We start from the raw sequence: 23,842 nt of genomic DNA, 5'->3' as shown, positions 1-23,842 counted from the left end.
ATACTTGAAGGCAAAGATTAAAATGTACATGCAGTAAGACTGGAAACTAAGATTAATGGTCAAGCATTTGTCAGAATCTGAGAAAATTTTCCTACAATGATAGCATCAGTGGAATTCAACAAAGAAATACTGTATCTTATATGTAGCCTTTATGGTCTGAAACAAAAGAATTGGAGCTGCAAATCAATCAGGACTAGAAATCCCTGTTTCTTAAAAGTTAAACACAAATTTGCTATATGACTCAGCAATTCCACTTTTAAGTATATATCCAAGAAAAATGAAAACTTATATTCACTAAGGACTTGCACAAGAATATTGTTAAGCATTATTCATAATAGCTCAAATCAGAACAACCTAAATGTCAACCTACTGATGAGTAGATACATAAAGTGTAGTATCCATGTAATAGAATACTATTCAGCAATAAAAAATGAACTACTGATACATGATATGACACAGATGAGGCTCAAAAACATTATGTTAAGTGAAAGAAGCCAGGCAGAAATCATACACTGTATGATTTCGTTTATATGAAATGTCTAGAAAAGGAAAGTCAATAGATATAGGAAGTAGATCAGTGGTTGGGGATTAACAGTAAATGGGCATGAAGGATCTTACAGAGGTGATAAAACTGTTCTAACACCGATTTATTGTAATAATTGTACAACTTGGAAAATTTGCTAAAGAAAAAAACATTGAATTGTACAGCTGTAATGGGTTAACAAAAGAGACGAAAGTGCATTGGACAAAGACACATCAATAGGTAAAGGATAGTCTCTTCCACAAATGGTGCTGGGGCAACTGGAACTCCACATGCAAAAAGATGAATTTAGAAACCTAACTCACACCATACACATAAGTTAATTCAAAATTGATTGTAGACCTGAGTGTAATTTCTAAAACTAGGAAACTCTTAGAAAAAAAAAAAATAGAATGATTTTCCTGTGGGTTAGGTGAAGATGTCTTAGATGTGACACCAAAAGCACAAGTGATAAAAGAAAAAACATTTATAAATCGGACTTCATCAAAATTTAAAACTTTTGCATTTTAAAAAGCACCATTAAAAAACTGAAGACAGGGCTTCCCTGGTGGCGCAGTGGTTGAGAGTCCGCCTGCCGATGCAGGGGACACGGGTTCGTGCCCCGGTCCGGGAGGATCCCACGTGCCGAGGAGCGGCTGGGCCCGTGAGCCATGGCCGCTGAGCCTGCACGTCCGGAGCCTGTGCTCCGCAACGGGAGAGGCCACAACAGTGAGAGGCCCGCGTATCACAAAAAAAAAAGTGAAGACAATCCACAGAAGAAAACATTGCAAATCATACATCTGACAAAAGGCTTGTATCCAGAATATATAAAGAGCTTAAATTTGAACTCAAGAATATGTAGACTAATAATCCAATTCAAAATGAACAGAAAACTGAATAGACATTGCACAAAAGATATACGAATGGAAAATAAGCACATGAAAAGATGTTCAGCATCATTGGGGAGACACAAATTTAAACCACAAAGGTATCCCGCTTAACGTTTAATAAAATAGCTATAATAAAGAAGGTAGGTAATAAGTGTTGACAAGGATGTTGATAAATTGGAAACCTCCTCCATTGCTGGTGAGAATGTAAAGTGGTTGGTACAGTCACTTTGAAAAGAAGTTTGGCAGTTTCTTTAAAAAGTTAAACATAAATACATCATATGACCCATAAATTCTACTCTTAGATATCTATTTAAAGATATTGAAACACAGGTCCACACAAAAACTTATATGTGAAGGCTCATAGCAGCATTATTAATAAAAATGGAAAAAAATCCAATGTCCATCAACTAATGAATGGGTAAACAATGTGATGTATACACACATACATATATATATATATACACACACACACACACAATTGAGTATTATTTGGAAATAAGGAATGAAGTATTGATACACGCTACAACAAGAATCAAGCTCAAAAACATTAGCCTAATTTGCAGCAACATGGATGGACCTAGAGATTAGCATACTATGTGAAGTAAGTCAGAAAGACAAAGACAAATGCCATATGATATCACTTATATGTGGAATATAAAATATGACACAAATGAACTATTTAAGAAACAGAAACAGACTTAGGGTTACCAAAGAGAAAAGGGGTGGGGGAGGGATAAATTAGGAGTTTGGGATTAGCAGATACAAACTACTATAGATAAACAACAAGGTCCTACTGTATTGCACAGGGAACTATATTCAATATCCTGTAATAAACCAGAATGGAAAAGAATATGTATATATATGTATAACTGAATCACTGCTGTACAGCAGAAACTAACACATTGTAAATAAACTATACTTTACTAAAAAATAAAACAAGGGCTTCCCTGGTGGCGCAGTGGTTGAGAGTCCGCCTGCCGATGCAGGGGACACAGGTTCGTGCCCCGGTCCGGGAAAATCGCACATGCTGCGGAGCGGCTGGGCCCGTGAGCCATGGCCGCTGAGCCTGCGCGTCCGGAGCCTGTGCTCCGCAACGGGAGAGGCCACAACAGTGAGAGGCCCGCGTACCGCAAAAAATATACAAAATAAATAAATAAATAAAACAAAACAAATCAAAACATTAGGCTAAGTGAAAGGAGCCAGATGCAAAAGGCCACATATAGTATGATTACAATTATATGAAATATTCAGAAAATACAAAGCTATAGATGTAGAAAACATATTAGTGCTCGATTGAGGTCAGGGGTGAAAAGAGAAGGTGACTGCAAATGGCCTCTAGGAATCTCTGTGCAGTGATAGAAATGTTCAAAAATTGATTATGGAGATGGTTGCACAATTCTGCACATTTACTAAAAAACATTAAATTGTATACTTAAAACAAGCGAATTTATGATATGTAAATTACACCTTAATAAAGCTGTTAAAATAAAATGTATTGGGTCAATTTAAAACAACTATTCAGGGAATTCCCTGGCAGTCCAGTGGTTAAGACTCAGTGCTTTCACTGCTGTGGGCCTGGGTTCCATCCCTGGTGGGGAACTAAGATCCTGGAAGCCACGTGGCATGGCCAAAAATAAAGAAAGAAAAGAAAAGAAAAAGTTCAGATAAAAAGAAAGGAAAAAAACAAAAAAAAAGGTCTGAATATTATTTTGAAATAATTTTCGAAGTACAGAAAGCAGCTTTGAAAACTGCTTAATATGATAATAAATTCTTAATAATCTTACTCTTAATAAGATAATAAATATGGCCTCTATGAACTAAAAATAGAACACCATAGAAGAGATTAGTCTCTGAAATAGGAAGCTGTTGGGAATAAGAAAATTCACAAAGGACACTAAAATTCAATGCAAAAATTAAATTTTGCACTGGAATCTTTAAAGAGCATGACGGACACAGCAATTAACTCAGTGATATTAAGAACAAACTTGAGAAATCGTCCAAAACAGGTGAAAAGGATAAAAAAGGTGAAAGGATGAGGAAAATAGGTATAAGAAGTACAAAGTGAAGAAAATCCTAGGGAAAAAATAGAGCATATGTGATTATCAAGCCTAGACTACAAGAAAGTTCCTCTGAGATAATTAATAAATAGATGTTAATTTTCCAATTAAAGGGTCTATACATTTTGGGTATATTACAAAGACCATCACCTAGATATGCCCTGGCAGTGGTTTTTTTTTGTTTTTTTTTTTTTTGTGGTATGCGGGCCTCCCTCTGCTGCGGCCTCTCCCGTTGCGGAGCACAGTCTCCGGACGCGCAGGCCCAGCGACCATGGCTCACGGGCCCAGCCGCTCCGCGGCATGTGGGATCCTCCCAGACCGGGGCGCGGACCCGGTTCCCCTGCATCGGCAGGCGGACGCGCAACCACTGCGCCACCAGGGAAGCCCCCCCTGGCAGTGTTTTTAAACTGGTTATTCTCCTTCAGCTGTCCAGATTCATTCTTGCCCCTTCTCTGTACTTTGAGAAGTTGACCTTTGCAGACCGTTTCACCGAAGCTCCCTCTGCATCGGCAGGCGGACGCGCAACCACTGCGCCACCAGGGAAGCCCCCCCTGGCAGTGTTTTTAAACTGGTTATTCTCCTTCAGCTGTCCAGATTCATTCTTGCCCCTTCTCTGCCCTTCTCTGTACTTTGAGAAGTTGACCTTTGCAGACCGTTTCACCGAGGCTCCCTCCCCTATCAATTACCTTCTATTTGGGTTTGGCCAATTGAAGGCACTGGCAGAAATGCTGAGGGATAGGGGGCAGGAAGACAGAGAGTTCAGGGGGATTCTCCTTGCTCCCTCACTTTTTTCAACACCACATCTTAGTAGTAGCTAAGACCTCTCCAGATGACAGCTCCCACTAGGTGGATCCTCTCCACAGTTCCAGCTTTCACTGGCCCCTGTAACACTATTTCCTCAGCAATGTCCTCATCTCTAGAGGTATTGATGGCTTCTAAGTGTTGTTGCTAGTCTTCTCTGAATGCCTCACCAGCTCAAATTATGAGTTTGTTTCCTTAACCCTACCTACACCACTGTGAGTAATCCTATTCATTTGAGCCATCTAGGGTGAATTTTACTTCCTACTGAAGGACGCTGATTTATACAAAGAAAAATAACCATAAACATGCAGAGAGAAAATAATTTGATATACAAAGGACTCAAAGTCAGACCAATCACATGCTTCTCCACCGCAAAACAAATGCCAGAAGCTAATGGAAAAAAATACATAATAAGAGAAGAAAAATTTTTGACTCAAAAATTTCATTCTGCATTCCTATGTGAAGTCAACCAAATGCTAACTGGTTGTATTAAAGCTGTTCGTTATATATTAAAAAACAAAACAAAACAAAACTCAAAGTTAACACTAGTAGAATTTAAAATATCTTTAAAATATTTTTTTCTTTATTTTTTTTTTACTTTTTTTAATGCAGTACGCGGGCCTCTCCCTGCCGTGGCCTCTCCCATTGTGGGGCACAGGCTCCAGAGGCGCAGGCTCAGCGGCCATGGCTCACAGGCCCAGCCGCTCCTCGGCATGTGGGATCTTCCCAGACCGGGGCACGAACCCGTGTCCCCGCCGCTCCGCGGCATGTGGGATCCTCCCAGACCGGGGCGCGGACCCGGTTCCCCTGCATCGGCAGGCGGACGCGCAACCACTGCGCCACCAGGGAAGCCCCCCCTGGCAGTGTTTTTAAACTGGTTATTCTCCTTCAGCTGTCCAGATTCATTCTTGCCCCTTCTCTGTACTTTGAGAAGTTGACCTTTGCAGACCGTTTCACCGAAGCTCCCTCCCCTATCAATTACCTTCTATTTGGGTTTGGCCAATTGAAGGCACTGGCAGAAATGCTGAGGGATAGGGGGCAGGAAGACAGAGAGTTCAGGGGGATTCTCCTTGCTCCCTCACTTTTTTCAACACCACATCTTAGTAGTAGCTAAGACCTCTCCAGATGACAGCTCCCACTAGGTGGATCCTCTCCACAGTTCCAGCTTTCACTGGCCCCTGTAACACTATTTCCTCAGCAATGTCCTCATCTCTAGAGGTATTGATGGCTTCTAAGTGTTGTTGCTAGTCTTCTCTGAATGCCTCACCAGCTCAAATTATGAGTTTGTTTCCTTAACCCTACCTACACCACTGTGAGTAATCCTATTCATTTGAGCCATCTAGGGTGAATTTTACTTCCTACTGAAGGACGCTGATTTATACAAAGAAAAATAACCATAAACATGCAGAGAGAAAATAATTTGATATACAAAGGACTCAAAGTCAGACCAATCACATGCTTCTCCACCGCAAAACAAATGCCAGAAGCTAATGGAAAAAAATACATAATAAGAGAAGAAAAATTTTTGACTCAAAAATTTCATTCTGCATTCCTATGTGAAGTCAACCAAATGCTAACTGGTTGTATTAAAGCTGTTCGTTATATATTAAAAAACAAAACAAAACAAAACTCAAAGTTAACACTAGTAGAATTTAAAATATCTTTAAAATATTTTTTTCTTTATTTTTTTTTTACTTTTTTTAATGCAGTACGCGGGCCTCTCCCTGCCGTGGCCTCTCCCATTGTGGGGCACAGGCTCCAGAGGCGCAGGCTCAGCGGCCATGGCTCACAGGCCCAGCCGCTCCTCGGCATGTGGGATCTTCCCAGACCGGGGCACGAACCCGTGTCCCCTGCATCGGCAAGCGGACTCTCAGCCACTGCACCACCAGGGAAGCCCTCTTTAAAATATCTTTAAAACTTTAAAAAAATTTATCTTCTGAATCACTGTAGAACATAATTATTCTAATTTAGCCTTATCTCTAAGTAAATGAATTTGATAATTGCATTTTATCCTTGAAGGACAATACTTTCCATATAACAGATCCTCCGAAATACAAACAGATGGCTACCGTTTCATAAAGTTCTATGAAAACCCTTTCTTCCATGTGCAAGGAGGCAGTGGATATAATCACATACCAACATATTAGTCACTCATTATGCACTTGAATGCAATAATCAGTTGGGCTGTCTAATTATTTCTACTATTATTCAAGGCTCTTGGCCAATGTAAGAATGCTTACTTTGTGAAGGAAAGAAAAAATAATGTACTTAATTTTATTTACCACTATGATTGATTGGCTAGACAAATTAGAAATAACTGAGCTAGCCAGAAGATGAATATAGAACACTTTGAATTTTAAATTTTAAGTGCTTCTGAGTTGTCATGCTGAATATAGATGGCTCCATTAAGTAAAATATATAAGTATAAAATGGAAAATGTCAGGAGAGCAGCTAAATGACATCTTTAAATGTCATCTTCAAATGTCATTTACCATCTGGATAAAGATCACTTTAACTGACCCTGAAATGTAAAAATGGAATCAGAACAGACATCAAATAAGTGACTGTATTTCCATTAAAATGCAATCAAGTATAAAATATTCAATATATGACTGAATTTTAAATTTGGAAAATACTTCCTAATATACAGTGCAATTGCATGTTATATTTACTCAAACGTAACACAAGTATTGGAAAACAGAGAAACCAAGTAAATTCTAATTTTAGGAGCTAAAGCTGGGCTCTTCTGACAGCAATCATGTCTTCTGAAACACTGCTTCTCTTGCCTGTGCATTTATTGATAGTTTTTGTATGTATAACGGTGTGTGTGTGTGAATTAAATGAAATATGGTTCTTAAATTCAGAGAGCATAGAATTTAGCTGTGGAGTCAACAAAAGCTACAAAACAATCTAAAGTATCTCGTGCTTGAATACAAGAGCCCTCTTCTCCCTGCTAAGATGTTTCTTTTTAAGAAGAATGTTTATAGGGCAGCAAAGGTAGGAGAGAAACATTTATCCAGACAAATTAGTGCTGTTAGCCCCTTTGATGGATGCAGGGGCAGACAGTGCAGCCTCCTTGTAAGAACGTCCCCAAAACCATTGCAAATGTGAGCTAATGGATGGTGAAGCAGCAAGGACTAAGGACATGCCCCATGCCTCATACCTCAGGACAGACAGAAGTTAGAATGGTTCCATAGTGAAGCTAGATGTAAGGGGGAACTTCAGAAAGTAGCAGACATTCATGGGAAAAGAGAAAGCAAAAGTGTTTCAAAGGCCTGTATAAAAGAACAAGAGCCCTAGATAGATCGAAAGTTTCAACTTCATGGGCTTAAAATTTCTTTCTAGGAGTTGTCTTAATCAGCTAATCTAGAGCTATGTGATAATAATAATATTATTATCACATATTATATTATTATACTAACAACAACAAAATCTGATGTCTATATCATACCTTACAGTTTTTCAAGCACTTTCACCCATGTTATCTCCTGTTATCCTTGTGAATAGACTGGATAGGGAAAATATTTATTTTCCTTTAAGAGGTGATTAAATTGAGAATCAGCCATTAAATAACCTATCTGAAGTAACACAGGTATTAAATCTGTAAAAAGAAGAGCCAGGATCAACAGACCTGAAAACATTTTTCTAGCTTTATGTTCTTAGTTGTTTTTGTTTTTGCTTTTGTTTTCCTCCAAAGATTCCCTTTTTGTGAGATAAAATAGATTTTTCCTATAGACACACCTTGGAAGTATTCTCTCAAAGCCTGCCCAGAGCAATCCCTAAATGTGTGCTACAGGTACAGAACTTAAAGATTCTAGGAGTACTGAGGTCCCTACCGAGGGCAGGTCATGTGTGGGTCAGGAAGAAGATGGAAGGGACAGCCTGAGTCCCTGCAGTGAGGCCAAGCTGGCTAGTGGAGACCATGGGCTTGGAGGCAGGTAGACTAGTGTGGACCTGGCCTGCTTTCTGAGCATTGAGTGTTCATCTCTAAAATGAAACTATTAACAACACAATGATACATAAAGTGACTGGCTTATAATTAGTACTCAACACTGGTAGCTATTGAACAACTGCAGCCCTGGGGTAATTTTCCACATCTCCCCAGCCAAATTAACTGCTGAATTGACTGTCCCAAACATTGAAAATTTAAAGCAAATTTAGATAGCTTTGGGGAGTGAAAGGATCTGCTGCAGCCTTCTCCCATTCTCTAAACATGCAGTTCACACTTTCTCACCAAAGAACACAGAAGTTAAACTGCAGAACTGATACCCACGATATCAGAGTTGTCCTCTTGTTTTTGAACTCCTGTCCTCGTTCCTCCTCCCAAGAAGCCTATGAGATCTTGTTTCAGGGAAGAGTTGCTGCTTCTGGAGAATAACTGGGGTTTGTGAGAAGCAAGGTAGAAGCCTGGAAATTTCTAGGAGGTAGCAAAATCTCAAGAGACCTCTAATTCTGGAAGTGGGGTGAGGCTGGAGTTAGTCATCTGCTTCCTTCTCATCTTATTTGTATAGCCTCAGCACCATGGAAAGAGCCCTGATTCTGAGTCACATTTTTTGTTCTCTCTGCAAAATAGGGCCTGAAACACCTCTAATTTCCATTCACTCTCTCATTCAAAATTATTTAGTGTTTGTCAAATTTTGTCAACAACTTCCGGTTGTTGTGGATACAATGATGAATAAGACAGACTTAGTCCTTAACCTCAGGGAATTTACACTCTAGTGCAGGAAAAAGTTCTAGACGAATTAAGTATGAAATAGAAGTTGTTATAATATTACAGAATATATGGTCTAACTGACTACAAGCCAGGCACTGAACTGGATGCTGAAGGTGCCACAGTGATGAAAATAGGTAGGGCCCTGTCTTCATAGTGTTCACCACACTGAGACAATGAACATCAAAGTATTCAGTACTCAGTATTCAGCAAATACTTTGCTGTCAAATACAACCTCTACAAGGTTGTCTTTTCTATCAGAAAGTAACTAACTTTCTGATAGGAAAGACTACTACTCTCATGGCAACATTAACTGTTATTCCCTTATACACACTATACACATACTCAGTAAATGTTTGTTTAAAAATATTTGCTAAATTAAAGTCAGATCAAAGTCTTGGGATTTTAGCCTCATGGAAAAGGCTGAGACAGAGAGTAGATGCTATTTCCTGCCACTGCTAGAGGCAGGGCCGTTCTCAGGCAGCCAAGGGTGGCCATGGGTAGAGGGCAGTGGCAGAGAACAGTGTTGATAACGACTGCCCCAAAGCCTAAAAGCACCACAGGGACAAGTTAGGTCACAACTACACCCCTGAGTAAGGAAGGGACTAGGTTGTTTAATGGGGGGTGGTTCTACATGAGGTTTTTGTCTGTCACACACACAACAAAGGCCAAAGGACCTCAAAAAGATTCTTATTATGCTCTTGGAAACATAAAGACTTTCACCTTCAAAAAACATCAGAGAAGTCTCATATTATTTTAATAATAGCTAAAGACAAATGTTTGGATGTTTAACTGATGACCAGCCCTCATTAACCTGTGCCACACACCATAGGGTGAGAACCTGGCAGCCTTCCGGGGGCAGATTTCACTGCAGAGAATTATACGTTTAAAGAACTCACCTCAGAGACTTTCCGCACAACTTAGAATGTCTAGGTACCATCATTCAATACTCTGGTGTATTTCTTATTGGAAAAGATGGTGAATTCTTTGGTCGTCATGATGTCTTATTGGCCTCCTGGGTTGGAGAACTAAGACTACATACCAAGTGGGGCTCAGATTATTCAGAAAGCTTCACTTATTCTCAGCCCTGCACATCGGGTCTTCAGTTCTGATTTCTACACTAACCCAGGTCCTTGAATGCTGAATAGTAGCAACAACCAGAGAGAGTGTTGTAGGTCTTGGTCTCTGTGGTTGAAAACCCTTCAGCAGAGCCCTCAGTGAGTGCAAACTCTCAGTTTAATGTAACATTCTGATATCTGTGTGTGTGTGTGTGTGTGTGTGTGTGTGTATACACTGCCCAGTGTATATATTCTGCCCAGTGTATATATTCCACTGCAGTGGAAGCGCAGAGTCTTAACCACTGGACCACCAGGGAAATCCCCTGATATCTGTATATTTGTAGCCTCCATGGTATCCATATGGCCACATTCTAGCAGATAATAAATTTCTGTTCAATAAATACCTGTTGATTGAATATACAAAAAATTACAGTAATAAAATAATAGTAGTGATATGAAGTGGCATCCTGACTGTGAGTAGAACTTTCAGGAAGCACAGAGATGGATAACTGATAATGTCGAAAATGACATTTTCATAGAGACCTTTGAGAGCATTCAGTTTAATTTCTGCATTTATGGATAAAGAAACTGAGGCCTAAAAATTTCAAATTATTTGCTCAACGTAACAGGGAATGAGAGGTGAGACTTCAAAGCCACTTTCTAGACTCCATGACATATGTGATTTTTAATAAGTCACCCTCAAATTCACAGCTAATGACAAAATGTCTTAATTTTATTTTCTGCAAAATTTAAATTCTTAATTTATTAAGTGTATAGGTGAGAACTGACAATTTTTACAAAGGCTCATCCATCCATTGGTTGCCATCCATCATCACATAAAGTCGGTTTATAATTGTCAACATTCTGCTGTACTATAATCGATTTTCTTCATGGTTATTCTGAAGACCTCTCATGAAACCTGGTGTTACCTCCATATTACATCACAGCTAGGTAAGAATTTCATTCAATATTTCTCTCCCTGACTTGAGTGCTACTAAACTTAGATTAACAGTGTACATCCCCTGGACTAAGTTTTCCTTCATGTTCCCAGAATTCTTCTGTGACCAAAGTTCTAAACCCTTATTTCAATGGTTATGATTTACCAAGAACCATTTCAAACCCCTTTTTAAAGTAGGTTGGATAGACAAGTAAACAACTCTTCAATAACTACGTGGTAACATGCTTCCATGAAGATACCGAAACACAGGTCAGTTGCTCAGTTTTCAGGGGCAGGTCACTCAAAGTTCGGCCTAAAGCCCCAGGTCCTTTGTTAAACTGGCAGAGTCCAGGGTAAGAGACTTAGCTCCCATGGATATGGTTTGTCAGCAAGTGCAACAACCATTTCAAAATACATTTATCGTTTATTAAACAATTTCTATGAAGCCATGGGAACTGCATGTGTACTCAATGGGAGGTGCTTAGTCCATTATTGTAAGAATTCATCATTTGTACAGTGCCTTACTGTTTCAAGAATATAAAGTTTGAAATTCCAGCCAAGAAAAGAACTGAAATCTGATCCATTGTACAGGGTGTGTAATGCTGATGTGTACTTTTATGTAAAACAAAACCCAGAAATTTGAGGATTATAATAAAAAAATCAATATTTTTCACAAAATAAGCCACAAACAGGGATTTTCTGATCTGTGTACTACTTCACTTCTCCTGGGAACTTGGCATCAGGGTAAAAGAAAAGTGCCATTTACCCAAATGAGTCTTGGGAATCACTTCAAAGTGCATATAATTGCATATGTAATTTTGTTTAAAAAATCCAATAAGGTTTATAATTCTGGAATCAATATATCTTTAAAAATTCAACAATTGGTATCCTGGAAGACAAGCTTTTCTACACTTACCTGGCACATTATTCTTTGCTTTTAATTTAGTTTCTTTTATTCCTGCCTATGTTATTCAACAAACTACTGCCTCTGAGAAGATGTGACTAAAGTTATAGTGTTTAATTGATGCATTTCAAAACATTTATGGTAATTTCATCAAAAATATCAATGATTACTGTTCCATTTTTCAAATTATAAGTTAACTACCAGAACCAGGGGAAAATACTTCAATGTCAAAGAAATTCCCCATTTAAACTGTCTTTTGGGCTGCTTCTTTGCTGATTTATCACTCAGTATTTCTTTTTGCACTTTATAACTTAAACATGCCCTATCAAAACCAAGTATGGTTACAATCAGTTCTTTATTTTATATAAGAAAACAAGTAGGTAGTTGTAAACAGTCAGGACAAGCATTTGTTTATTAAAGTGTTCTGCCTGTACAGAGTCTGAGTAAACAGATATATTCTCTATGTACTCCATAAAACTTTTTTAAAAAAACAGAGGCACTACTGTTGAAATTTATAGTACTAATTATTTTTGTGTTCTAGAATGAAAGTTCATTGTAATAGATAGGATATATTAACCAAGAGCACAGAAAATAGAAGTCCCAAGATAGATGGTGCTATTGCAGTAGGCCAGTTAACAGCCCCCTAGAGCAAAGGCCAGAAAAAGCTAAGAAAATTATTTTCTTTTAAGATTCTTGGGTCGGGGTGAGGGGATGAGACAACACAAAGAGATTCTGAACTGAAAAAGATCTAACAAACAGTTCTCATCATCATCATCTCAGTTACTGTTACTCTTTTTTCCTTTTCCATCTTTAAAGATCCTCTGTTGGTTCATTCTTTTCTCAAATATCTGTCAGCAGTGCTTCTCCAAGTACCAGACTTTAACGGTGACATGAGAAGATGCCTTCCTCCTGAAGAGCACAGGGCTTTCAAAGCTTTGAAAATAAAGGTTGTTCCTACCGCAGCAGGACTTCAGAAAGGGCAGTGATCCTTAATTAACTGTAGCAGAGACTCACCCCTCATAGAACCTCCTCCATACTGTATATAGCCTACTCTATATTCTCACTATGTGTGCATTAACCCATGCTGGCATTCAAAGAGCTAGTTGTAGTTTCCATAAAATAACTTTTACAAAAACCTCTGTCTCACTGATTGCTTGTGATGCTGAAAGATAGAAAAGCATTTTTCCCAGGTTACATAAAGGTAAAGGCATTTTTCTACTGCAAGAAAGCATAATGCCAGTAGTAATCAATGTTCTATAAGTGGGATGAGAATGCCATTAAGATTCTACGGCAGCATCCTAAGAGATCCCTCTTGTTTACAGGTGGCAGAACATCAGCTGTTCAACAAAAGCAATGAGTAGCAGTAGAGTCAACTAATTACCTCCATCCTGCCTCTTCTCAACTCTTCGTTCCCCCAGTACCGACTCCCTACTCTCAGGAGGAGAAGATGGATGTGAGCAGGTGCACAGGACCTTGTGCAACCACTAGCCCTGAGAGCAATTAGTCAACACCCTTGAAGCCAGTTAAACTCTTAGAAAATGGTTTCCAAACTCCAGCAGATGGCCTGCTGTTCCCAGTTGTGCTGTTCTACATTTATATGACTCCATATAAGAAACTAAAATCCGCGAGTTGGAGGATTGCTTCCCTCTAGTATATTCTATTGGGCATTTTATGATTTTACTCCATAACTAGTGCATTTTCTTCATAATGGAAAGCTTGGCCTGGTTCTGTTTTCTCCACTGGTAGAATGCCTCAAAGTGATAAAAGTTGTGTGGTTAACACTCACCAAGGACTTGAATATGTTTTCATTTTACAAACAAGAAAGCAGCTGATTAACTGAAGTTGTTGCAGTTAGATGGGGACAAGTCAGGCTTCAAACTCACAACCTCTACCACACAAAGTAAGCCAGTTAAGATTGCAATTCAGTTTTTATATTTATTTTTTTGGAGGATAACAAAATCACCATTACAAAAATCTTAATTTTAATGAAACATTTCTGATTTCTAAACTATTTTTAAACTACTTTTTCTACCTCTGACACTTTTCTGAACACTATGGTCAACCTCTAGTGAATGATTATGGAACTTTTCTGCCAGAATATATTTCATTTTCTCTTTATTGCACCATTTAGAATCCTTCAGATATTTAACTTCTGCTTTCTCTCCCTTCTTCTCTATTTCCATTTCTTTTCCCTATCACCACTCACCTACTCAAACTGTGAATGCTATTTTAGAGCCCATTTTAACAATAAAAGGTTACTTTAAAAGCCAATATCCTGCATACCTGCTCCTAAATTTTTTACACTTTTATTGTTGTAGTCTCTAATTAGGGATTGGAGTTTGGCTTTTATAAGTCCAAGGAGGATAAGAATTTCTTCTTTGGCATGAACATATACCCACACTGCCTAATGCAGCAAGAGTATCTTCCTAATTCAGTTAGAACCCTGATGGAGGAAACAGTTATAAGAAAAAGTGTGGAAAACAAATGGAACTGCATTTTTACAATGATTCTCCTGAGGACATCCCCAGATTCCAGTCATTTTTTTCTGGTAGCCAGATTATCTTGGCTTTTATTTTAAGATGGGAAAAGTCTCATCTCTCTGGCTAATGGACAGCCAGTCTACAGGAATTTCCCCCTTTCCTGGACACAGGATGAAAATCAGAAAGCTCTTATGCCATTCTTAAATCCAACTTTCCAGATATCCACTTGAAAAACATTGATATAATGCCAAATCACAAGGCTTTTTTTTTATCCCTTATAATCAGTGAAGTTTGTTTTGACTTGAATATTTTTAATTGGATAAACAAACAGTATGGAAGAAGGCAAGTGAGGTCTGAATATGGAATGGAGCCTTATGGAACTGACAATGAGCTTTCTATTTGCTTGTCCATAAGAAGGTATTTAAGAGCTATTCTTATAGGTTGAATTGTGCCCCTGCCCCAATTTACATGTTGAAGTCCTAACACCAAGCAAGTACCTCAGAATGTGACCTTATTTGGAGATAGGGTCTTTATTGAGACAATCAAGCTACAATAAAGCTATTACAGCGGGTCCTAATCTAATTTGACTGGTGTCTTACAAGAAGGGGAAATTTGGTCATAGACAGCTACGGGGAGAATGCCATGTGAGTGTGAAGATGCATATATATAAGCCAAGGAGAGAGGCCTGGAATAGATCCTTCCTTCACAGCCCTCAGAAGAAACTAACCCTGCCAACACCTTGATTTTGGACTTTTAGCCTCCAGAACTGTGAGAAAATAAACTTCTATTGTTTAAGCCACTCAGTTTGTAGTACTTCCTTATAACAGCCCCACCAAATAACAGCTACCTACTTAATTTTTTCAAACTTTCAATTTTTCACAAACTTCAACTGTACATTATTATCGAAGAAACCTATCCTTATATTTATATTAATTTAATATTTGATCTCTCAACTTTAGAAAAAAATCTATGCTGTTCTTTAATGGTAATGTCCTGGACTTCATGACAAAAGTCATGATAGCTGCAAGAGGTGCGGAGATTCATTGAAAATAACATTTTATAACTGAATACACTGAGGCAAGCAGAGGTTAGAGGACTTTTAAGTCACCCGATTAGTTACTGGTGAAGATAGTCCCACGGCTCCCAGTCGCCATGTTTTTCTGCTGTAGCACACAGCCACCCTTAGGTATTAGCTAAGAAACACATATCAGTACAATGATTTTGCCTTAATTTGTCATGTTAAAAATGTTTAGGGGCTTCCCTGGTGGCGCAGTGGTTGCGCGTCCGCCTGCCGATGCAGGGGAACCGGGTTCGCGCCCCGGTCTGGGAGGATCCCACATGCCGCGGAGCGGCTGGGCCCGTGGGCCATGGCCGCTGAGCCTGCGCGTCCGGAGCCTGTGCTCCGCAACGGGAGAGGCCACAACAGAGGGAGGCCCGCATACCACAAAAAAAAAAAAAAAAAAAAAGTTTAAATTCAGGATAATATAAGACTAAGTAGAAACTTAGATCACAAAACAGTTTACCCCACTGAAATAGTGTGCTACAAATTCCTGCCACACATTCTTAATTGACAACTGATATTTTCACTGTTACACGGTAGTTATATTTTTATACCATTTCGAGATACACACAGCAGTGGAACGTGCCAATATCTCAGTTAGTCTATGGGAAGATTAGGATTTTCATTTAAATTCTGCATATTTAAGCAGAGGAAGTGTTCAGAGGACCACGTGTGTATTTGCTAATTCTCAATAATGGTTTTCACAAGTTGTACTGTACATTTTCAGGCAGTTTTCAAGGAAGAATATTATTTTAATTCAAACTGTTACTTATCACAAAGCTATTTCTTTTTTTTTTTTTGTACATCTTTATTGGAGTATAATTGCTCTGCAATGGTGTGTCAGTTCTATTATTTCTCGATACATCTTTCTGTTTCTTTTATTCTCGTTATTTTCTTTGATACTGATTTTGTGCTTTGAGAAGATTCAGGGGAAACATGGTAGGAATCTTCTAATAGCTGATGTGGAAGAGAATTCTGACTCTTGTAACCCGAAAGGGTAGGACTGAGATGAATTTATTAAAGTTACAAGTAGATAGATTTCAACTCAAAACAAAGAAAACCTTAAGCAGAGCTATGCTGTGATAAAATTGGCTGCTGGAGACAATCTTAAGGGCTAGTCACTGGTGAAGTTCTAAGTATTAGACCATTTGGGGGCTTTGTTATAAGGAGGAATCAAGCAATGATTAGATTAGATTGAATGGCCTTTATGGTCTTTTTCATCCTAAAAGTCTGTGCTTCTATGAACTCAGTAGTAATCTCACAGGATTAGTGCTTCCCCTCAACTAACAGAAGGCTTAATCCTTCATAGTCTCGATATCCTTTGTGTTTGGTATAGCTGTGTAATTTATTTAATTAACATCCATTTAGATGTCACACACGAAGCATCCGTCACAGCTCATATATGTCAAGTCAGAGGTAGGGTGGAGGTCAGAATTTCTTCTTTGCTACTTATTTATTAGTATGAAATCATGTATCTGTTACTATATTGGGTGAGAACAACAAACTGTCCTATAATCATAAAAAACTGAATTATTTTAAGTCATATTAGTCTTTGGTACTCTCTATGAAGAGCTAAATATATATAGCATGCCATGAGATAACTGATTACTAACCTCCTTCATTTTTTCCAGTTCATTCTGCAGAGCTTGCTTTGCTATCTCAACTTCTATAAGCTGTTGCCTCAGTTTCTCATTTTCATCTTCTGTTGTTGTTCGCTTTTCTTCCACATTTTCCAATTCATGGTGAAGTCTCACAGATACATCCTTTGCTACCTAAATTAAAGTGTTTTTAACAATAAAATGTAATTAAAGACAATACAATAAATGGGCTAAAGTTATATTAAAAGTGCTAGAACCAATATGTATATAGTATCTACCATATGCCAGGCACCATTTCAGATGCATTACATATAAGCCATTTCAGATACATAAACCATTTAACTCTCTCAACAATCCCATGAAATAGATCCTATTATTATTCCTGTTTTATAGATGAGGAAAACTGAGTCTCATGGAGGTAAATTAATATGCTCAAGGTGACACAGCTAACAAGTGGCCAGGTAGTCTGGCTCTCCACTCTGTTCCCTTAATGTCTACGTGACATCATGGTTATAAATGTTCAATTGTGTTTTATCATGTGTAGAGATTTCACAAATCTCTAATTCCACAACAAAACTGTGAGGTAGATGCCTCCATTATCATTTATTTTAAACACTAGAAAATAAAATATTCCCAGGTAGGGTCTGGAGCTTGAATTTTGATCCTATCATTCCAGGTGCTTAGTTTTAAGAAATATTTTAGTCTTTGAGACTTTTGTTTGTTTGTTTGTTTAAATTAGTGTGTGCATTTTTGCCTCCTGTTTTAAGATTACCTCAGAAATTTTAGGGTTTGGAAGAAAAGTGGGGCAGTCTGGTGCTGTAGCTCAGGACACAGGCTGTGGTTTTGGACTGGGTGGGGAGCCAGCCTGACCAACTACTAGCCAAGCTCCAGGGCTAGGGGCTGGGCACTTAACTTCCATAAAAGGTTCATCGTGGGCACCTGTAAAATGATGCTATTCATAATCCCTTCCTTACAGGTTTTTTTCCTTGAGAACTAAATGAAATAATAATATGAGTAACAATGGTTGCCACAGTGCCTGGTGCCTAGTCAACACTCGACAAATGTCAGAAAAAGGAAAAAAAGAAATGATACAACGGCTTTCATAAAATGTTTTCCCATGGCTTTCTTTTAAAAAAAATACAAGATAATTACACTCGGCTTTTAAATCTTCATGAAATTAATACAATTAAAATTATATTTCGTTTGCTGTCCCAGACCATGAAAATAACATCTGATTTGCGTTGTCAGTGAATCTGCCTACAGTGAAACCGAACGAACAGACCACACCTATCTAAAAAACGCACTTCAAAGTTGAAATTTCTCCACTGGGGGAGACTCTGAAGAAGCAACCTCACTAAGAACATGGTTCTTTCATTTAGCGCACTCTCCCTTTACTTTTCCAAAAGGGACCACAAGCTGGACAGTTTTCCTTTCTGGGAGTTATCTAAGTGGTAATTACAGAAAGGAAGGAGTTCTGGAAGAAGGCGTTGGGGACGGGGGCGGCTTTCAGAGAGAAATCTTAACTCTAATATCTTCCCAGTGCTGTTCCTATTCTGGGCTTCAACTCCACTAAAGGAGTCTTCACCGCAATGCTCCTGAGTGCCTGACTCCATCTGGCCTGCGCTTGGAGGACAGTCTCTGGAAGTCAGATCAAGGCCTGCGCTCTGCCACGCCCTTGTTTCCGCCGCGGAAGGAGGCGCCCTCCTCCCACCGCCTCCGTAATCTTCACCGTGGCTCCCAGGAGAGCCCGCAGAGCTCGCTCTCTGCAAGACCCCCCCCCCCCCCACAGGACTCTTCAGGCCCACCTGTCCGTTCGTTCTTCCTCTTCCCTTTCCGGGACCTTGACACTCTGTGATTGGCGCTGCGAAACTCCGTGTCCCTAGAGCTCTTTGCCAATCCCCACCGAAGGCCTTTCAACCCAAAGCGCCCTTGACCGGAGTCCCCACCCACCGTCCCTGCCGCGCGCCCCCCGAGCCCTGGCGCCGCAGACCTTGAGGTCCTGCTCCAGGCTGCGCAACAGCTCCCCGTCGATTTCCCCGGTCTGCGCGTAGCGGAGCCTTTTGCGCTCGGCTTTGCGGAGGCGGTACTGCAGGATCCGGCAGTTTTTGTTGGCTCTCTCCAACTCGTGGCGCATTTCCTGCAGTTGACAGGCATCTTCTTCGAAGAAAGTGTCCCTCATCTCGTCCATCTCGGTCCTCAGTTCATCGATCTCGTTCTGAGGCGGTGACAGGCCGCGGGTCAAAATTAGCTTCGCCTCCCACCCCTCGGACATACACCGTCTACACCCCATCCCAGCTCCAAATTTTCAGCTTTACTGCTCCCTCTCCATGAGACAGGAATGACCTGGAGCTGAACGAACGAGAAGAAACTAGAAAAAACGGGCCCTCTTTAGGCCTTCCCTCGCTCTCCTACTCCAGCTCTGTCCGTGAAAGTGAGCCAAACCATAATAATCGAAGAAACGAAGGCCCAGATTTGGATCTAAATAAAAACCTAACGCTGCTGATCGCAAGCCCTTTTAGATCCGGAAAGGGCCTAGGGACCCCCTCCCCTCATTTCCTGTTCCCCTCCCTCTTGAAGGCTCCCTAACAGGTTAGCAGCCTCTCACTCCCGCCAGGACACGCCCTAATGCTCCAAGGCCCACACCTCCCCTCCTCCAACCCGTCCCCCCCACCCTCCTCACCTTGAGAGTCTCGTTTTCCTCCCTCAGCTTCTCCATCTCCTCCTGCATTTCCTCCTGCTCCTGGAGCTGCTGCGGGTGCGGCTGAGACGAAGGGGGCGCCGCTGCCTGCATGCCGCCGCCGCCGCCGCTCGCGCTGCCCTCTGCGCCCTGTTGGGGGCCCTCTGCTGCCGCCGCCATTGGGGAGGTGGGAGGGACTGCGAGGGGCTCACAAATGGCAGGGGCGCCAGCGACCGGAGAGCTGCGGTTGCTGCCGCCGCCGCCGTTCTTAGTGTGCATCTGAGCCGCGGCCGCCGCCGCCGCCGCCGCCGCCGCCCGCTCTTTCTTGAGATGGAACTGGATGAGCTCAGACTGCAGACATCCTTCCTTCCAGTAGCTCCCTCCGCCACCGCCGCCAGGCCCCACAACGCCAATCCCGGAGTTTCTGCTGCCGGAGCCTGGGGTTTTTCCCGCAGAGGAGGTGGACGGCGAGGGGGAGGCCCCCTCCGCGCCGCTGCCGCCCCTCGGCTGAGCGCGTACGCTTTTCCCTCGCCAGCCCCTGGGCGGCGGCGGCGGCGGCGGCGGCGGCTGCGGCTGCGGAGCGCCCCCCTCCCTTTCCCCAGAGCCGCTGCCGGCTCCTCCTCCTTCCCCACCCCCTCCTCCTCCTTCTCCGAGCGGAGGGGGTTCCCCGAGTTTAGAGGACGCGGGCTCTAGCTCCCGGGGCGGCTCCTCTGACGCGCCAGGCCTCCTGACACCCACCGGGGCCAGGGTCGCCACGGGGGCCGCTTCAGCACCAGGCAAGGACTGGACAGCTCCCGGCGCGGCCCCCTTGGGCGCCAGGGGCGCGGCCTTCTCCGCCCCTCCTCCGCTTCCTCGGGCGCTGGCCGGAGGCGCCGTGCGGCTCCCGGTCTTGTTGCCCTGCTGCTGCTGCAGCTGCTGCTGTCGAATAGAATTGAGTTTAGTGCCAGCCCCTACCGTGGACCGGGTGGCCGCGGTGGTCTGTCGGACCGAATTGTCCCTCGGTCTAGCGGGTGACTGAGCACGCTGCTGCTTTCTGCTGCTGCCCTCCGGGTGCAAGCGAGCCTCAGTGGCAGCTGTGGGGGGAGAAGCTGCGGCTGTGGAAGGGGCAGCGCCCCCCGTCGGTGGCTGACTCATTGCGGTCTAGGAAGAATCTATCAAAAGCGATTTACAATAGTCCATCACCAGATCACTCTCTTCCCTCCTCACTGCCAGCAACCTTCCTTTCTAATCTGGGACAGAAACAAAAGAAGGAAAGCACACAGCGTGTCTGCATTGTTACAGAGCAAAGAGTGATTTTCCGTTACAAGAGAAGCCCTAGAAAATGAGATTTGGACGGCGCTTAATAGAAGACTAGACTTTAGAACTAGGATGTAGAATTGTCAGTTCTCATTTTGCCCAGGGAGGCGCTATCTCCATCTCACGCCACCTCAGTAAAATGAAGATCTGAAAGCTGCTGAACCTCCCATTCTCACGGTAGCAGGTTAGGGCAAGGATGGAGTCAGAAAGGAATTGATGGGAAGGGAGTCGTTTGTTTGTTTAAGAAGATAAGGTCAAGAAGCTTCAGAAGGAAAAGAAGTCCATATGCTAGAACTGTCAATACCCTGATTTTTCAGCTTTGGTTTCATCACTATCAAATCTGCGTTTCAAAGCCTAATTTCATGGAGAAAGTTTTAATTGATATTCCCATGTGTCAATTAGATGAAAAGGGTTATGAAAGGGTTTTTCTTAGAGAACACTTGTTATGGATAAATGATACTTTTCTCAAACAGCTGTAGCCCTTAATGTTGCACTTTGTGAGAGAAATACACCCAATTTCCTTTAGACTAGAACTAAAAGAAAATATAAATAATGAATGACTTTAAGTCAACTTCAGTTTCAAGAAAATATGGCATTAAAAATCATCTATGTGGTTTAGTCATTAGCAGCGCTGAAGGGATTTTTCTTTTTCTTTTAATTTATTTATTTTTTAGTTTTGAGAAATAAATTAAAAATCATTTGGAAAAATTTATTGGTGGCTCTGCACAATTTCTTAAATTACAGGTGATAACTTTTTCTACACTTATCTAAATTTCATTGTTCTTGTGAATTGCTTTAGTTTTAAGTGTAATTGCTAAACAGAAAGTATTTTCATTATTAAGCATCTTCTCGGATGGTACATAACAGGCAAAGGTGTACCTTTAAAGTGCCCAGTCCTTTCCATGAAGCCAAATTCTAAGACAGAATGACCCTGCACCCAAGAAGGCTGGTGCATCCTCACTCACAGTGGTAAGATCAACTTCTGTTTTGTATTTTTTCCAAGATAAATCCATCACTGGCTTTTAAAATCTGGAAAATAGCAACTCAAAACCCATTGCCTCCTGGTTTCTTCTCCCTAGTGATCCAGCTGCTTAGTCAGCTAGTCAGTTAGGTGACTTTTCCTTAGAAATATAATTTCTCTCTAAAGGGCATGACTGAAAAGGGCATGACTAGGCAGAAAGTTCTGCTTAAAAAAAAATCCTCCTATTAGGGGAGGAGATACTTGCTAGTTACTTTACTAGCATTAGTCCTGTTATTGTCTAAGTATCATAGCTTAGTCAATGTGTAGTAATCCCTCATTTTATAAAGAAATATTACTGGAAGACTCTTCCACCTCCCTTTCTCTTTCTGGGATCTCTTTCCAACTCAATTTGGAAAATAATAGTGAACAAAGAAGACATGGGGAGGGGGAGGGAGGAGTCATCCATCAACTTATTTTCTACATGTTCTCCCAGAACAACATGCTCCTAGAATATCTGGTCTAGTTCATTGGCAGGTCACACTAACCGGGATCACCCAAATACGTTATATTGCCAATGAAAACTTATTTTTGTTTTGAATTAGGCAGAACCACTCTGAAGCTGAGAGCCACCAGAGAACGCTTAATTCGGCCCCCATACAGCTCTATCGCAGGAGAAAGCTCGAGTTCCAGGAACTCGGCTCCCACAATCAAAGGTACCTGGCTGCTGTCACGTGGTTCTCACAAAGTACCAGGATGCTGCGTCTCTTTGAGGCTTCTCCTATGAAATTCGCCAACCAAGCAACCCCAGCACGGCCTAAATCAACAATTTTAATCTCAAGTTTTATCTGCCCACTCACCCTCCCCATCCCTTTAGAAAATCCAGAACTGCTCACTTCTTGGCAGAGGCGATGTTTTGAAGCTGAAGCAAATCAACAGCGCTTTCCTTCTGATCTTCCGGGGACCTCAGGGTTCTTACTGTGTCTTTTCGGAGACGAGGAAAGTTTAACTTCGTAGTTTTATATATGCGACTATCTGGCTGAGCACTTTTGACTTTGGACCTGTTCGCCCCAGTTCCACACCCACTCTGTTTCTCCAAACAATGGCGTTAACGCGGAGGCTCTGCGGCCGGGAGAGCGGATTACTCCTCGGCGGCCCGCGGCTGGGCTGGAGCTGCGGCTCTGAGCAGGCGAACACGCGAGGTACCAAGCCGTACCAGACGCTCCCCGGGAAGTGCACTGATATTCGTGAGCTGGCCCCACCGGACTGGGCAGGGGAGGGGGCGGGATTGCAAGGGAGGACTGCGTAGAAGTAACCAAAGAGAGGCTACTTTCAAAAGGGAAGGTTAGAAGGCGGAGTGCGGGGGCGGAGGGGCGGGCGGCAAGAAGACAAAAAGGCCAGAGCCACGCCCGCGATGGAAGACCGGTAGCCAAGCTCACAGTCCTCGCAGCACTCCCATACCCCTTACTCGGCAGAAGATTCCCAAACCTCTCGAAATCGGATGCACTGGCTTTCCTCAAAGCTTTGTCCTGGACCGCGTCAATCGCCATCAATTATTTACTTGAGCTTTTCGCAGGGAGGCGGATTCCAACAGCCTTCCGGGCTTGACTGACGTCTCCTGATGCAGCGGCAAGGCGCTGGCGGGCGGCTGCTGGGAGTTCTCTTTGTTCGCTCACTTTAATTCTCAGTCGAGCTCTCCACGCGGTGCGCCTTCCCCACCCCCAGCCCGGGCGGAGTCTTCAGACGTCTTTTCCACGGGTAGATAATGGTTGCCAGACCAACGGTCCCACAGACAAAGGGTTCTTGTCATGCCATGACTAATTTAGTACAAACCGAATAAATACCGGTTTACAGCGACCCTTCACAGATGGGTTTGCCTTCAGTACATTTTCTTC

The 23,842-nt window shown here is 41.8% G+C and overlaps 1 protein-coding gene across 1 annotated transcript in view; it reads right to left on the bottom strand.

Annotated features, from left to right (window-relative positions):
- The window catches only part of MTCL3 (MTCL family member 3), a 58,735-nt gene extending 35,563 nt beyond the window's left edge, over positions 1-23,172 (bottom strand). The window contains exons 1-4 of the mRNA XM_055087514.1: positions 22,844-23,172; positions 19,697-20,922; positions 19,007-19,231; positions 17,032-17,190 (exon numbers count right to left, since the gene is read on the bottom strand). Coding sequence (XP_054943489.1) covers positions 17,032-17,190; positions 19,007-19,231; positions 19,697-20,827 — 1,515 coding nt within the window. The 5' untranslated portion in view covers positions 20,828-20,922; positions 22,844-23,172. The remainder of the gene's footprint in view (positions 1-17,031; positions 17,191-19,006; positions 19,232-19,696; positions 20,923-22,843) is intronic.
- Between the last annotated feature and the right edge of the window lie 670 nt (positions 23,173-23,842).

This window comes from Physeter macrocephalus, chromosome 10 (genome assembly GCF_002837175.3).
Source record: "Physeter macrocephalus isolate SW-GA chromosome 10, ASM283717v5, whole genome shotgun sequence".
In the NCBI taxonomy this organism is placed as follows: domain Eukaryota; kingdom Metazoa; phylum Chordata; class Mammalia; order Artiodactyla; family Physeteridae; genus Physeter; species Physeter macrocephalus.
The sequence above is the reverse complement of the archived record's forward strand: the minus strand, read 5'-3'. Positions and strand labels throughout refer to the sequence as shown.